Raw genomic sequence first — 17,628 nt, 5'->3', positions numbered from 1 at the left:
TAGGAGCAGAAGTAGGCCACTCGGCCCATCGAGTCTGCTCTGGCATTGAATGAGATCATAGCTGATCTGAGATAAACCTCAATTCCACTTTTTCCTGCTTTAACCCCGTAACCCTTGATTCCCTTACTGATTAAAAATCTGTTTATCTTGGAAGAGCGGAGGGGGGCAAATTTACCGTGGCCTATCCACCTACCCTGCACATGGGTTGTGAGGATGAACCTCATGCAGACACTGGGAAGCCAGGGTGAGATCTTGACTCCCTGCAGAACCTCAGCAGATGTTTAATGGTATCCAATGACTCAGTCAATACCAGGCATCACAACTGAGCCCAATTCTGTCCTCACCGCGCCCTCTCTTTCAAACTGCAGTCACTTGAAAGAGAGTAGGTGCCGATTAGAAATCTGATAGGCAGTTTGACACCTCGAATGCTTTCCCAGCTGAGATCAACTTCTTCGGCAAGAGTTAACCAGGGCTGACCTATTGTCTCCACTGTCATTCCAAATGTCAGCTATGCTGGAGTTGGTTAGGCATGCCCCACATGATGCTCCCAGTGTCTTTGGTACGGCTGCTCTGACTTAGCTTTTCCAACAGAGTTTGCTTACTTTCTGAAAGGGGCTGACTGCCAAAGATTCAGTGCAGAATCTAGCAGTAAAACTACAAAAGTGGAAACTATCATGACTAGTGAATATCAAGCTGTTGGTTTGTGTGTAGTTGTGCTCCCAGCATGATTTCTATTTCTCTACTCACAGTCCTTGGAGAGCACCCGGCGGATGCTGCAGATAGCGGAGGAGGTAAAGTTGAACTACTTATTTTATTAGCCTTGCTGCGGAGCAGATTGGAGTCAATCCAGCAAGGCTGTGCTTGCCTGTCTATCAATATTAAAACTCTTGTGTTTGCACGCACCTATTGCTCATGCCACTAGATTTCCTCTTGTAATGTTCTTGTTGCCCTGTAAGCTTCTGCCATTACAAATGCTGAATCCACGGTTATAATATTACATACCTCCTATAAACCAGTTTGTCTGAACAGCCTGGTCACCAGGTTTGCACGATTCTCTCAATCTTGCAACAAAACAGCACCAAAGAAGGTATTCAGTGCATCAAGGCACTTTGAAATAGCTATCAATTCCCCAAGGCGCTGTATATTTTCCCCTTTAAAGTTATCCAATTCCCCTTTGAAAGTTATTATTGGCTACAGTTTCCACTATTCTTTCTGGTTATGTGTCAAACTTGCTGCATTAAAAAATAAATTCTATTCTCTCTCTGGTTGTTTTCCCAGTTGTGTTGAATCTGTATCCTCTGATAACTGACCATCCTGCCAGTGGAAGTAGCTTCTCTTTATTTACCCGATCACAATTCCTCAATTTTTGAGAACTTATAAATCTCCCCTTAACCTTCTCTGCTTTAAGAATAGCTCCATCATTCTGTCTTTCCTTCTATCCTCACTACTATTCCAGTAAATCTACTCTGCATCCTCCCCATAGTGGCCAGAATTGGGCACCATATTCCAGCAAATCAGTTACTCGTAAAGGTTCAGTATATCTTCCTTCTTCTGTAAAGCTGTTTATAAAGCTTATCTGCATTTATTTTAAGCAACCGTCTCAACTTGTCTCGCCAATTTGGGTACGTAACACCCCCAGGACACTGGCAACTGCCTTAAAATTGTACCATTTATTTTATGTTGCTTCTCTAGATTCTTCCTACTAAAACACATCATTTCACACTTTCCTGTATCAAATTCCATCTGCCATGTCCATGCTGATTTCACCAGACTGTGCTCTTCTGAAGTCTGACTATTCCCTTCATTGTTTGCTGCGTTTCAGTATCAGGCCAGCTACAAACTTTAAAATGATGCCGGTATACCCAAGACCAAGGGATATGTATATATGTATTAAAAGAACACTGATGGGACTTCTGGTAGCGGTGATGTGCCGAACAGCAGATGAAAGGTGGCTCTCCCCTGGAAACTTCAACTTGCGTCCTTTTAACCTGAAAATTGGTCACTAAACCAACAAAACTCCAGAGCATCAACTCCATTCAGTCACGGAAGGCATTGGGTCCAGACAGATTCCCAATGGACTTCTATGAAGAATTCGCGGCAGCATTGGCCTTCCACTTGCGGGGGATGTCAATGACTTGCTATCAAGATGGACCCTGCCCCCCATGCTGGCACAGGCCTCTATATCGCTGATCCCTAAAAAGATGGAGTGCAGGTCGTACAGACCCACCTCACTCCGAAACACTGACGCTAAAGTCCTGGCGAAGGCCCTGGTGAGGCTGCTGGAGGTAGTCGCGGAGGATCAGATGGACTTTCTCAAGGGCAGACAACTAACGGCGAACATCAGATGTCTGTTGAACGTGACATGACACGACCCGGGAAGGAGACACCAGAAGTGATCGTCTCCCTGGATGCAGAGAAGGGCTTTGACAGAGTCGAATGGAGGTACCTCATAGGTACTGAAACAGTTTGGGTTTGAGCTAGGGTTCACCTCATGGGTGAAACGACTGTACAGCACTCTCATGGCGAGTGTACGAATGAACACCACCAGCTCTCAATACATCCAGCTGCACAGAGGCATGAATGAGGCAGGGATGCCCTTTGTCCTTGCTGCTATTTGACCTTGCAATCGAGCCACTGACCGTCGCTCTCAGATCAGCAAAAGGGTGGAGAGGCATCCAGAGGGGACAGAGAGCACAGTCTCACTCTAGGTGGATGACCTGCTCCTCTACATGAACGGTGCCAGGGAGGCCCATCCAACCCACATGCTCTGGTCTTGCCCCAGATTTGTCGGGTACTGGACCACCTTCTTCAAGGCCATGTCTAAAGCTGTGTGAATGAGGGTGGAGCCGTGCCCCCTAGTGGCAGTTTTCAGGGTATCGCAACAGCCAGAACACTTTACAGGGAGAGGGATAGATGCCCTAACCTTCGCCTCTCTGATCGCTCACCAGAGACTGCTGCTCAGCTGGAGAATGGCAGTGCCACCCATGGGCTGGCTGTCCGACCTAGCGGAATTCCTCAAATTGGAAAAAATAAAGTTCTCCATGCGTGAATCGGAGGAAGGCTTCCACAACATGTGGAAGCAATTCACCAGCCTGTTCCAAAATCTGTTTGTAACCAACAACCAATAATGGGGGGGTTGGAAGGGGTTGGGGGGGGGGGGGGGGGGGGGGGGGGGGACCAGAACCAGGACGGATAAACAAAACAAAAGTGGGGGGGATTGCAGAAAATGGAGAGGGGGGAGAGACACCAACCAGGATGCAGGGCGAGCAAGGCAGAGGAGTCAGAGGGGACCAAGGATGAGGAGATACATGGGTGCGACTGCACCAAAAGTACTCCCAGGTGGCACCAAACATGCCCCCTGGTATGTTTTAATACCAAGAGGTGATACATACAAAGTAAGTCTAACAGACTGGGTACCCAACGACGGCAGACCCAAAACCAGGCCCCTCCGTATCTATCTATGCACATGCTATCCTTGTTGACATACCTTTTGTATGTTCCTATAGTTGTCCTTTTGTTTTTCTTTCTTTGCTATTGTGTTGTCTGTGTGTGTATGTATATATACCCATACTGTAGATATCTCTATTACTGTACAATAAATGCAAATAAATAAAAAGACTTTAAAACAAAAAAAAAACAATGATCTCTAGGGAATCCCCTTGCATGCTTATTTTCATTCTGATTCACAACTGTTCAATACTACTCTCTGCTTTCTATCCCTTAGCCAATGAGGTATCCATGCTGCCATTATCCCTTAAATCCCATGGGTTTTATTGGTCATTGGGGGAAGGAAAAGAGGGGAGGACAGAAATGCAGAATTAAGGAAGAGGTGAAGAGCTAGTGCAGTGTTTGTCCATTTACAATCTACTTCAACCAACCATGTGGTCTTTTTAAAATACATTTCAGATTAGTGATCCCAGTGTGAACATTGTGAATACTTAAACAAGGTGCTGGGCTTATTGGGAACTTGTAGCAGAGGCTGGTGATGCATTGACACATCCTTGTGTTTCTGGGCTCTTAATCCACAGAGTTGCACTTTGAGTATGGGTGGTGGGGATGCAGAGGGAATGTGTGTACCATGTTTTCATTAATTCTGGCTCAATGGTTGGCTGTTTAGCTCACTGGGCTAATCGCTGGCTTTGAAGGCAGACCAAGGCAAGCTGGCAGCACGGTTCGATTCCCGTAACAGCCTCCCCGAACAGGCGCCGGAATGTGGCGACTAAGGACTTTTCACAGTAACTTCATTTGAAGCCTACTCGTGACAATAAGCGATTTTCATTTCATATGATAAATCAAGCTCTGTGATAATGTTGGACCATGCTGTTAGAGTCTCTGCTGCGATTGCGCAACACTCTCCTCTGATTAGAAGTGTGATGACTCTTCATTTTTGTTCAGAGCAGGGATGCTGGTGGCAAGACTTTGATCATGCTGGATGAGCAGGGAGGTGAGTATGTCGTTCTGCCTGATAATCAGCAAGGAGGTGGGACCCTGGGACCAATGTTATTGCTACACAGGCCCTACGGCTGTATAGCATGGCACCATACTTGCAGACAAGGGTGGGACAAGGAATATGGGAGTGGCCCTGCAATAAGCAACAGGCAGTTTCCTCAGAACAGTTGGGCTGATGAGGGCAGATTGTTGTGCATGTGGAATCATTGCCTCTGGTTCTGTATGCTGTTACCAACTCAACTCTTGGGCAATCCAATGGAGAGAAACTTCATATCTCATCGTCCGAGGGCAGCACGGTGGCACAGTGGGTTAACTCTGTTGCCTAACGGCGCCGAGGTCCCAGGTTCGATCCCGGCTCTGGGTCACTGTCCGTGTGGAGTTTGAACATTCTACCCGTGTTTGCTTGGGTTTTGCGCCCCCCCCCCCCCCCCCCCCCAAGATGTGCAGGGGAGGTGGATTGGCCACACTGAATTGCCCCTTAATTGGAAAAACTGAATTGGGTACTCTAAATTTAGAAAATATATATATATATCTTGTCCTCTCCCCTGAGTTAAACATTAAAAATGAAGTTAAGTTCCTCAGCAGCCCCCAGACCTTTCAGCCTGTGCGACAGAGAGTTGGCTGAACAGGAATGATAGTGGAGAGGGGGAATATGGTTGTTGTGTCACACACGTTCACACACTGATTCCCGCATTGAGTGAGCTTTATCTCTTACTGGCTAATTCCCCCGATGAGTAAAGTGAACTATGCCGCTCGTTGGAACTGGTCGGGTGATACCTGACAGATGAAGTGTGTGCGGGGGATGAAGTCACAAGAAGAAGACTCTGGTTGTTCCAGCATACTTTCCCACTTTGTGGCATTTTAAAGATTCATATAGTTAAGGGAGGGAAACAGATGGAGGGCAGTTCAGCTGCACCTGACTTTGCTACTGTGTGCTTTTTAATTATAATTATTATTTTTGTTTAGAACAACTGAGGCGTGTTGATGAGGGGCTGGATCAGATCAATCAGGATATGAAGGAGGCGGAGAAAAATCTGACTGACCTCACCAAATGTTGTGGCCTGTGTGTGTGTCCTTGCAGTAGGTAGGTGTCACTGGGCATGTCAGTGAATGGCTTCCAACAGACCCACGGTTCCAAAACAATAGAAAAAGGGTTTACAATTATATCACGCTTTTCATGACATTGGGACATTGCAATTTTACAGGCAGTGAAATACTTTTGGAGTGCAATCATTGTTGTAATGTAAGAAATGTCAGTTTAAGTGCAGCAAGCTCCCACAAACAACAATAGATTTTAGTGATGTTGGTTGAAGGTACTGGCTGGGACACTGCTCTTCTTCAAATTAATATCATGAGATATTTTGCATTTAACTGAGAGGGCACACAGGGCTTTGATTTAACATCTCACCCAAAGGATGGCACCTCTGATAGTGCAGCATTCCAACAGCACTGCACTGGAATGCATTCCACGATTATGTGCTCAGGCCTCTGGAATGGAACTTTCAACCTTCTGACTCAAAGATGGAAATAATACAACTAAGTCACAGTGGGAAAATAATGCAGTGCTTTCAGTCCAGATAAGGCACCAGTCATTGTCCTTCAAATTAAACTCCAGATGCTAAAATGGAGAGATTGAAATTGATCGAAGAATATATCTGGGCAATGGCTGTTTTGCACATTTACAGATGGACAGGGGGGGCACGGTAGCACAGTTGCATCACAGCTCCAGGATCCCAGTTTCGATTCCGGCTTGGGTCACTGTCTGTGTGGAGTCTGCACAATCTCCCTGTGTCTGCGTGGGTTTTCTCTGGCTGCTCCGGTTTCCTCCCACAGTCCAAAGATGTGCAGGTTAGGTGGATTGGCCATGATAAATTGCCCTTAGCGTCCAAAAAGGTTAGGTGGGGTTACTGGGTTACGGAGATAGTGGGAGTGTGGGCTTAGGTAGGGCGCTCTTTCCAAAAGGGCCGATGCAGACTCGAATGGCCTCCTTCTGCACTGTAAATTCTATGTTGCTCGGGTTAAGGAATAAAGTTGCAACAATGTTGAGGGAACTTTACTCTGTATTTAAGCTGTAGTGCAGTTGAAAACTCAGCTGGTGTTGTGTTGAGGGCTGACTGATTGTCTGTCTTTAACATGGTGTTGTATTGCAGCACATAATGGGTGCTGAGAGCTGCCAGTAGATTTGCTTCAAGCTGACTTTATGTAAAGTTTGTGCAAATGTGACTTGTAAATTTGATAGAATTTAGCCTTAAAACCAAAGGAGTCTTATCAATATTCAAGTTCTGGAACAGCAACTGTGGTTAACCTGTGACATGCTCAGCATGAGATGTGATGATTGTGTTTTTGAGCCTGTTGTGTCAGGACTAACTACTTTCTCCTCATCACAATTCAGCTAACTGAAACAATCAATCCTAACCATCCGAAGTCTGTTTGCTTTTGCCACCACTGTCCTTTAACTGGTTAACCAAATCGAGCTATGGCTGATAGGATTCTAATTTCAGTGAGCAGCTCGTGAGGAGTGCTCCAGGCTATTTTCTGTAATGCAGGATTCTTCATTAACACTGCTCTACCTAATATGTCTAATCTTTTGAGTTCATTTTCTTGCTCTCTTTCTCTCACTCGCCCTCTTTCCCCTCCCCCTCCCCTTTTTTCTCCCTATGCTTCATTCGTTGGAGATTAACCTTAATATAAACCTGAGTGGAAAGTGCGAGCCAATCAGTGATGTACAGAGTGGAATCTGACATGGAGAACACGTCTGATTTGCGATCATGTCCACGTATTGAGTAGGTGGTACATTTAACTGCATGCTGCATGAGCCTGATGTGAGCCTGTTTAATTGTGTAAGTCTTGCAATCCTGTGCCATTAAAACAAAGAACATTTGCATAACATCTTTCAGAACATCTGACAGACAGTGCTTCACATTCACTGACTTATTTATGTAGTGTAGTCACTATTGTAGCCCATATGACCAAATTATCTGTTTTTAGCTATGTTGATTGAGGGATAGATATTGGCCAAGACCTGGGGGAGATCCCCCCTGTTCTGTTTTGACATAGTGCCATTGGATCTGGTCCACCTGACTGGGTGGACATGGCCTTGGTCAGCATCTCATCTGAAAAACCTCCAATTGTGCGGCAATCGCTCATTACTGCACAAGTTTATCAGCCTGGATTATATGCTGAAGTCAAAATATGCAGGGGCAAGGATGAAGGGAATTACTACAATACCGGAAGCACCAACAGAATGCTAAGAAATGGGGACAAAGGAGGAACTGGGAATGAACAGAGTTGAAACCAAAAATAACGGGAAGAAATTATTCTGTAGGTGAGCGAAAATACTATGTGATTACTTCCTGGAAGTATTAACTAGAAAGGACAGGAACAGTCAACCAAGTGACTCCCCCAATTTATCATTAGTTACCAATGGTGCCAGTAGACTGGGTTATCCTGACATTCCCTGTGTAAATTCATACCGACACTTGCCCATTCGTTCGTATCTCCCTGAAAGCCTTGCTGGTTTGACCTTGATGATCAATTCTAGAACTTGCCTTGGTGCAAATTGCTGGATCATACAATCCATTTTCAGGATGCTCCAGTTGCCTTTTACCAGTTGCCTGATATCAGCTTTCTTGGAGCGTCCCGAAAATATTTGTGGGTTATTCTCAATTTTTAATTCATTTATGGGATAGGATATGAGCATCGCTGGTTTGGCCAGCATTTAATGCCCATCCTTGGTGGCCCTCGAGAAGGCGATTTGCTGCCGCCTTGAACCGCTGCAGTCCCTGTAGTGTAGGTACACACAGTGCTGTTAGGAAGGGAGTTCCAGGATTTTGACCCAGCGACAGTGAAGGAATAGCGATTATATTTCCAAGTCAGGATGGTGACCTGGGTTCCTGATCCTTTGGCCTTGGTTGGGGATTGTTTAACGAGGACCAAGTTGGACACTCAATAGGCTGAAGTGTAAAAGGTGGCCGCCTGAATCCGGGGGCACGACCAGGGCCCGTGGAAACCAACTGCCAGTGATCCATGAGGGCACGAAAATTTTGGAAAAGATCTCCAGATTGCAGTGCAGACTATTACAAGAGAGCAGCAGGGCACAGGAAGAGGAGATAGCATCAGGCACTCTTGTGTTCATGCAAGAGGGAAAAAAAACTTGTATTTACACTTTACAATCTTAATGTCCTTGTGTGCTCTACAACCAATTAAGTGCTTTGTGTCTAGTCATTGTAATGAAATGGTGGAAGCGCTTGCCTCCCTCCCCAACAGGGATAAGTGGATGTGAATCCTTCAATGACTCATTGTCACATCAGACCAACTCTCATGGGGCTGGTTTAGCACAGGGCTAAATCGCTGGCTTTGAAAGCAGATCAGGGCAGGCCAGCAGCACGGTTCAATTCCCGTACCAGCCTCCCCAAACAGGCGCCGGAATGTGGCGACTAGAGGCTTTTCACAGTAACTGCATTTGAAGCCTACTTGTGACAATAAGCGATTTTCATTTCATTTCATTCATCTCTCTCCCTCACAGGGTGAAGAACTTTGAGATGCAGGATGCATACAAGAAGGCGTGGGGCAGTGATTCTGATGGGAACACAGGCAGAGCTGTGACCAGTCAGCCAGGCAACAAGCGCAACAACCATGAGATGACCAAACAGGGCGGTGAAGGAGAAGGCTACATTAACAGGTAGCTAGGATGGATCTACGTCACTATCCCAAACCAGGGCACAGGCACCTGGCAGTGATCACAGGCACAAGTCACTTGTCATGCCCCACATTCTGTAATCAGTAAGCAGACAAAGAGCCTTTTTAGCACTGATCGCCAATGGAGGCAACAAGCATAGCCTTTCAACCTCTATTTTGTGTGAGGGAGGGTGCAAAACGTATTCACCTCTCTGCTCCCACTGTCCTTCAAGTCAGCTTGATCTTTCCACCCCTGACCCGGGAGAACAGATAAAATCTCTCCAAACTCAGCCACCTCCCCCACAAGGGGAGAGTAGGCATACTCTCGCCACCCCTTCTGTTCCCCATGGGAGGTCTTTGCATATTTCCAGAGTTTAGAAACCGCCTTTTTCCGGATTACTGTCCCACACAACGCCCGATTGCTCGAGCCCCACTGATGAATTAATTTTAATAACAAAAGAGAGAAGCATCCACAATATCAAGTCTCCAACATCACATGGAACTAACTTGAGAATTTTGGTTACATTTCAGGATAACCAATGACGCTCGAGAGGATGAAATGGAAGAGAACCTGCAAAATGTGGGCAGTATTATCGGAAACTTAAAAAACATGGCTCTTGACATGGGCAATGAAATAGATGCCCAGAACAAAATGATCGGCACCATAACAGTGAAGGTACATGCTGTGTTTTCATCCTCTTTCCTGAAAATGCTCATAATTTACAACTGTAGATTACTCTCATGGGACAAGTTGCAGCTCCCTTGAATATCTCCCCTTGAGAGCAAAGTGACAAGTCTGGGAAACCATTGTGGACCCACCCAAGGGAACCACATCAGGCCTCGTTCCAGGTCTTTATTTAGATGGTGACCAGGTGAATGTTGAGCATATTATGGAAAATATCTATTTTTGTAGGAATTATGTTGGCCTGTTCCTTGTAGGAAAAGTAAAATATATTTAGCTATTCTTTTGTGGATGATTTTTACAGGTTTTATCATCTTGTCAATTGTGTGTATTCTAATTGGTCTAATATATTCACCTCTGAGGAACACTATCTGTAACAAGATAGACTTGTCCGAACTTGGTTGAACAGTTCTTGACTTATTACACCTAAGAACAGCTCATGAGGCTTGTTGGATTTGCAGAACTCGAACACTTCTAAAAATAACAGCAGATCACAGTGTAGCTTGGCCCCTCCCTCCAGTCTGGATTGGATTAACATTTATATTGTCACAAAGGGGTAGAAGTTACACTACATTGTATAATGGCTCACGTTAGAATGCATCTAGAATTCTGCGCTCAATTCTGGGCAACCATTCTCAGAAAGGATATAATGGCCTCGGAATGCAGTGCAGATTCAATGATATTGGAGTTTAAAGGGATTAAATTATGAGAGGTTAAGTAGACTCGGCTCGTATTCCTTTGAGTAGATTAAAGGGTTATGTCTTTTAAGATGATTAAAAGATTCAACAGAGAGAGAGAGAGAAACTATTTATTCTGAGAGCCCAGATCAAGGACCATATAGTTAGAGCCAGAGCCTTCTGGGGTGATTTCCAAATCATTTATTCACAGAAAGGGTAATAGAAATCTGGAACTCTTCCCCCCCCCCCCCCCCCCCCCCCCCCCCGGCAGGCCATGCTGCCAATCCCAAAGCTGTGCATGCTGAGCCTTAATTGAAAATGTCACAACCGAGGTTGATAAGACTTTTGTTAGGCAAGGCTTTACAAGGGACATGGAATCAATGTGATCTACTCCTGTTCCTATATTGAGTTAGGCTATAGTAGGGCAGCACAGTGGGTTAGCATTGCTGCCTCACAGTGCTGAGATCCCAGGTTCGATCCCGGCTCTGGGTCACTGTCCGTGGGGAATTTGCACATTCTCCCTGTGTTTGTGTGGGTTTCGTCCCCACAACCCAAAGATGTGCAGGATGGTGGATTGGCCATGCTAAAATTGTCCCTTAATTTGAAAAAATGAATTGGGCACTCTTTGACTATGGTGTGGATTTTAGCTGCAGCTGGTTGTTAACTTAAATCTTGGGTTATATGTTCATAAAGCTATTTTAAACTAAATAAAATCCTATCAGACAGCAACAGCAAACTTAGTTTTGTGTATGCAATTCGTACAGGAAAGGGGTGTGTGCACAAGATGACTTGGTGCTGACTGTCTCTGACTGTGTCTGTGTTCAACAGGCTGATGCTAACAAAGCTCGGATCGATGATGCCAACCAGAGAGCAAATAAACTCATCAAAAACTAACATGGAGCCCATCTCGAGACATGGCCTCGAATGTACAGTTTCTCATTGAGTCTGATTTCTACAACCCTTTCAATGGGAGTCATTTTGCCACCTTGTGCCTTCCCGCATCTCGATTTCTCCCAATGAGCTGACTCCCTAAGATCAGCACTGGTGCTAAGTGACTCCTAGTATTTTTAATCAGTGCAGTTCCCAACTGGATTCTGGAGCCAATCAGGACTGTATCGAAAGAAGTGACTGATTTCCCCCCTCCCCCAGTCCCTCTCTCTTCCACACCTCTTCTCCCCCCCCCCCCCCCCCTCCCCCTCGAGCATGCATGCGCGCGCGCACACACTTGCCTGATGTTTAAATGGCTTTTGGCAATGGTGCATTTATTTGTACACTTCCAGTCTCCTGTTGATTACCAATGTAATGACTGGAAGGCTGACTGCAAGGATCAAAACTGGGAGCTGTGGGCAATCCAAATCAGAAATATCAGAGTCTGGTCTCGTCTCCCGCTCATCTTTGCTCTTCCACCTTTCTTTCACTTCTTGCTATGATTGCTCTTCCACCTTTCTTTCACTTCTTGCTATGATTGTCTGCTCTACCTTTAACTCTTCCACCCCACCTCCCCCCAGTCAGATTATCTTTAAATATTCATTTAAACTAAATATTTCAAACAAAAGTCACATTGGCCAAGATGAGGATAATGTTGCTCTGAAGGAAGACAAATGAGATGGGATTTAGTTGTACATGATCTAGAATGACTTTATTTTTGCAGTTTGATTGTGACGCACTAATATTAAGAGTTACACCGATTCTACCCACTTCAGCAATGGCACTTTGTCTCGGGGTCATAGCAATAATTTAGGTACCTATACAACCTCAGTGTCTCCCTATCAGCTCTGACTATTCGTGTCTCTTACCTTTGCTCTCGTTTTAGCTGTGAACTCCTTTCAATTGTTAATCATATTTAGTTTGCCAACTCAAATGTTGAGTAACATAATGCTGTTTCCTTTTGGGGAGGGGAACACTGACCAAAATGTGCTAGAATATGAGATGATGAGTCCGCTGGAACTCGGACATTGAGAGAGGGAATCGAATCCGATTTGAAAAATACTCCTGTTTGATGGTGACTGTGGAAATGCCGCATATCAAACCACCTGGCGCCTAGGCCTACCTGTCTACTTCAAACCTCCTTCGCCAACCCCCTTCCTATCTATTCTTGATCATGACTAGGCCTACCCATCAACCTTAAAATGTTCCCTCAACCACAGACTTTATGGGTACCAGTCATTTAGATTTCCCATCTGCTTCAACCACCAACCCTGTCTTTCTCCCCACCACCAAATCCACCCAGGCTCTGGACCGTGGGCCTTCAAGCGAATGAGTCTGCCCCCAGTTTACTAACAGCTGGATAATGAAAGTTGTCTTGCGCCAGGCAGGGGAGCCACTCCCTCCCCATCTGTCTTTGTAGCACTATAGCTATTGTGGGTAGGGAGCTGATACCATAATAAACTGTTCAGTGGAGTAAAGTCAGTGGCTGCTGAGGCCCAGCTGCAAGAACAATCAAATTAAAAATAGTAAAATGATCTGCATGGGAGTTGGAGGGTATATGTGTGCTAATTGGACAAAGCTGGCTCTGCCCTTGGGCACTAGGCTCCATGTAAAGGTCTGGTCTTCAGCCAGCGTCTCTTCTAGCTCCACGTCATCAATTGCTACTTGTGTACAGAAGGAAATATGATGAGCGGTGGTCGGGGCTGCACAGACTGTATTACCTCGCAGTTTGCTGTTATATTGCACATTTAATCATTTCTCTATTCTCCAATTGCATTGTGCTCATTGGGAAGTAATAATGTTTAATAGAAATAATGTGATTACTAGCTGCAACCTGACTCTTACTATCTTAAAATATGTTTTCTTTTTCTAAAATAAAGAAAAATAAATCCTCCTATAGAGATTGTGACTGAAGTAAAGCTTGACATTGTACCGGATCAGGACTAAGTAGAAAATTTAATCAAAAACATTTAATTGTTAATTAACTGGTTGGGGGAAGAGAGCCCATTTCCCTGCAAAGAAGTCAATGAATGGTTGCCACCTCCGGGCGAACCCCTGCACAGATCCCCTCAAGGCGAACTTAATTTTTTCCATACCAGGAAACTCGACATGTCCGCAAGCCACCACTCAGTCTTCGGGGGCTTTGAGTCCTTCCACGCCAACAGTATTCGTCGCCGGGCTATCAGGGAAGCAAAGGCCAAAACATCGGCCTCTTTCTCCCTCTGGACCCCTGGGTCTTCCGAAACCCCAAAGATTGCCACCCCTGGACTCATCACCACCCTTGTTTTTAGCACCTGGGACATGACCCCCGCAAAACCCTCCCAGTACCCCCTCAGCTTAGGGCATGCCCAAAACATGTGAATGTGGTTCGCTGGTCCTCCCGCGCACCTAGCGCATTTGTCCTCTATCCCGAAGAATTTGCTCACCCGAGCCACCGTCGTATGGGCCCAGTGAACGACCTTAAATTGGATCAGCCCGAGCCTAGCACATGTCGCGGTCGAATTTACCCTACTCGGGGCCTCTGCCCACAGCCCATCCTCCATTTCCCCGCCTAGCTCCTCCTCCCATTTAAGTTTCAGTTTCTCTGTCTGGGACCCTTCCTCCCTCATGAGCACCTTATAAATACCCGAGACGCTACCCTCCCCTTCTTCCCTCCTAGAGACTATTCTGTCTAGGATCCCCATTGGCGGGAGGCGTGGGAAAGATGGGACCTGTCTACGAACAAAGTCCCGCAACTGTAGGTATCTAAAGTCATTTCCCCTTACCAACCCAAATTTCTCCTCCAAGCTCCTCAAACTCGCAAAGCTCCCTTCCAGGAACATATCACCCACACTTCCCGCCCCCGCCCGCCGCCATACTCTGAACCCCATCCATACTCCCGGGGGCAAACCGATGGTTGTCGCAGATTGGCGCCCAGACAGACGCCCCCATCTCCCCTACATGCCTCCTCCACTGGCCCCATATCTGCAGGGTCGCCTCCACTACCGGGCTGGTGGTGTACTTGGCCGGCGGCAGCGGTAGAGGAGCCGTGACCAGGGCTGCCAAGCTGGAGCCCCTGCACGAAGCCGCCTCCACCCGCTCCTAAATAGACCCCGTACCCACCATCCACTTCCTTATCATAGCGATGTTGGCCGCCCAGTAATAATTAATCAGACTCGGCAAAGCCAGCCCTCCCTCGCTGCGGTTCCTTTCCAACATCGCCTTCTTCACACGCGGGGATTTTCCCGCCCAAAGCTCATGATCATCCCGTTAACTCTTTTGAAGAAGGACTGTGGGATAAAGATCGGGAGGCACTGAAAAATAAACAGAAATCGAGGGAGGATTGTCATCTTTACAGTCTGCACCCTCCCTGCCAACGACAGCGGGAGTGCATCCCATCTCCGAAACTCTCCTTTCATTTGCTCCACCACCCTGGCCAAATTTAACTTATGCAGCCTGCCCCAGTCTCGTGCCACCTGGATTCCCAAATACCAGAAATTTTCCTCAACCAGCCTAAACGGTAGCCCTCTCAATCTGTTCTCCTGGCCCCTTGCCTGTACCACAAACATTTCACTCTTGACCGTATTTAATTTGTATCCTGAGAACTGGCCGAACTTCCTCAGCATTCCCAGTATACTTCCCATCCCGGCCACTGGGTCCGACACGTACAGGAGCAGGTCGTCTGCATAAAGAGAGACCCTATGTTCAACCCCGCCCCTCACCATCCCCTTCCATCCCTCTGCGGCTCTCAGCGCAATCGCCAGCGGCTCTGTGGCCAACGCAAACAGCAGCGGGGAGAGCGGGCAGCCCTGTCTAGTTCCTCGGTACAACCTAAAGTACTCCGACACTTCTCTGTTGGTCCTGACGCTGGCCCTCGGGGCCTGATATACAGTAATAATTTGATCCAATCCACCAATCCCTCCCCGAACCCAAACCGTCCGAGCACCTCCCATAGATAGTCCCACTCCACCCGGTCAAAGGCCTTCTCGGCGTCCATTGCCACCACTACCTCCACTTCCCTACCCACTGGGGGCATCATTATCACATTAAGTAATCTCAGGTTGGCTGCCATCTGCCTACCTTTCACGAACCCAGTTTGATCCTCCCCAATCACCTCCGGTACGCAGTCCTCCGTTCTAACCGCCAGTACCTTTGCCAGGAGCTTGGCGTCTACATTAATCAGGGAGATTGGCCTGTAGGATCCGCACGCCTTCGGGTCTTTACCCCGCTTCAATATCAGTGATATAGTGGCTTGTGACATTGTCGGCGGCAGGGTCCCTCTGTCCCTTGCCTCATTGAAAACCCTCGCCAAGACCGGGCCCACCAGCTCAGAGAACTTCCTATAGAACTCTACTGGGTATCCATCCGGCCCCGGGGACTTCCCCGACTGCATGGCCTTTAGGCCCCCCAATACCTTCTCTACTCTAATCGGGGCCCCCAGCTCTTCCACTCGCCCCCCACCTACTGTTGGGAAGGTAAACCCGTCCAGAAACCTTTTCATCCCCTCCGGTTCTTCCGGCGGCTCCGAAGTATACAGCTTACGATAGAAGTCCCGGAATACCTTATTCAATTCTGCCGGGTCCTCCACTTTGCCCCCCCCCCCCCCCCCCCCCCCCCGTCCCTCACTCTACCTATTTCCCTGGCCGCCTCCCTCCTCCTGAGTTGCTGCGCTAACAGTCTGCTAGCCTTTTCCCCATGCTCGTACACCACTCCCCTCGCCTTCCTAAGCTGTTCCACGGCCCTACTCGTGGATAGTGCCCCCAGTTCCGCCTGTAGTCTCTGCCTCTCCGAGTAAAACCTCCCCCGGGGACTCCGCGTGCTCTTCATCTATCCGACCCATTTCCCTGACCAATCTATCCATATCTGCCCGGTCTGCCTTGGCTCTGTGGGCCCCAATTGAAATCAGCTCCCCCCGCACTACTGCGTTTAGCGCCTCCCACAGGGTCGCCGCTGAGACCTCCCCCGTGTCATTCACCTGCAGGTAATTTTGCACACAACTCCGAAGCCTCTCGCAGATCCCCTCCTCCGACAGCAGTCCCACGTCTAACCTCCATTGCGGGTGTTGGTAGCTCGCTCCCCCGATCTGCAGGTCCACCCAATGCGGGGCATGGTCTGAGATAGTAATTGCCGAATATTCCGTGTTCTTTACCTCCCCCCTACAGTCCCTGCTTAGTACAAAGAAATCTATCCTAGAATATACTTTATGGACGTGCGAGTAAAACGAGTAGCCCCTTCCTGTCGGCTGTCTATCTCTCCAGGGGTCCACTGCCCCCATTTGCTCCATAAACCCTTTCGGCTCCCTTGCCATTGCTGAGAGTCTACCCGTTCTGGGACATGACCGATCCAAAGTCGGGTCAAGGACCATGTTAAAGTCCCCTCCCATTATTAGCCTGCGAGAATCCAGGTCCGGGATCTTCCCCAGCACTCTTTTAATGAAGTCCACGTCATCCCAGTTCGGGGCATATATATTCACCAGCACCACTCTTCTCCCCTCCAGTCTGCCCCGTACCATCAGGTATCTGCCCCCCCTGTCTACGGATATGCCCTCTGCCTCAAATTGCACGCGCTTGTTGATCATGATTGCCACCCCTCTGGACTTCGAGTCCAAGTCCGAGTGGAAGACCTGGCTAATCCAGCCCTTCCTTAGCCTGGTCTGGTCAGACACTTTTAGATGTGTCTCCTGCAACATAATTACGTCCGCCCTCAGAGCCCGCAAATGCGCGAACACCCGCGCCCTCTTAACCGGCCCATTCAGTCCCTTGACGTTCCAGGTGATCAGCCTGGTCGGGGGCACAACCCCCCCCCCCCCCCCCCCAGCCATAGCCTTTCTCGGGCCGGCCCCCGGCCCGTGCGTCGCGCTATTCCTGGCCCGCCCTTTGGCTGCCTCCACCCTCGACCTCCTCTCCAGTGCCTATTTCGAGTCCCTCCCATGTCAGCAGAACAACCCTTAACCACATCCCCCGATACCCCCACCCCTGCCATCTACTGGCTGTGACCTTCCCCCACCCCACCCCACCCCACCTGACTCCCTTGACTAGCCAATCTGCTAGCCCGGTGACTCAACACTCCAGCGCCTTCCTGTCTCATTCCCATTGTTTCCCCGTCCTCCTCCCCACTCCCTGGTGCCCCATCCCCCTCTCCAACCCACTGGGGCAAGCCGGCTCCAGTGTCTTCCGCGAGCTGCACCAAAAAGTACAAATCAGCCCAAACAGGAAAAAAAAGAGGAAAAAGCACAAA

At 47.9% G+C, this 17,628-nt stretch overlaps 1 protein-coding gene across 1 annotated transcript in view; it reads left to right on the top strand.

Annotated features, from left to right (window-relative positions):
* LOC119955908 (synaptosomal-associated protein 23-like) overlaps positions 1 to 13,309 on the top strand; it is a 36,855-nt gene extending 23,546 nt beyond the window's left edge. The window contains exons 3-8 of the mRNA XM_038782569.1: positions 750 to 791; positions 4,396 to 4,444; positions 5,416 to 5,533; positions 8,975 to 9,130; positions 9,658 to 9,802; positions 11,314 to 13,309. Coding sequence (XP_038638497.1) covers positions 750 to 791; positions 4,396 to 4,444; positions 5,416 to 5,533; positions 8,975 to 9,130; positions 9,658 to 9,802; positions 11,314 to 11,379 — 576 coding nt within the window. The 3' untranslated portion in view covers positions 11,380 to 13,309. The remainder of the gene's footprint in view (positions 1 to 749; positions 792 to 4,395; positions 4,445 to 5,415; positions 5,534 to 8,974; positions 9,131 to 9,657; positions 9,803 to 11,313) is intronic.
* The last annotated feature ends 4,319 nt before the right edge of the window (positions 13,310 to 17,628 follow it).

Source organism: Scyliorhinus canicula, chromosome 2 (assembly GCF_902713615.1).
Source record: "Scyliorhinus canicula chromosome 2, sScyCan1.1, whole genome shotgun sequence".
NCBI lineage: Eukaryota > Metazoa > Chordata > Chondrichthyes > Carcharhiniformes > Scyliorhinidae > Scyliorhinus > Scyliorhinus canicula.
This window is presented reverse-complemented; position numbering and strand designations above follow the sequence as displayed.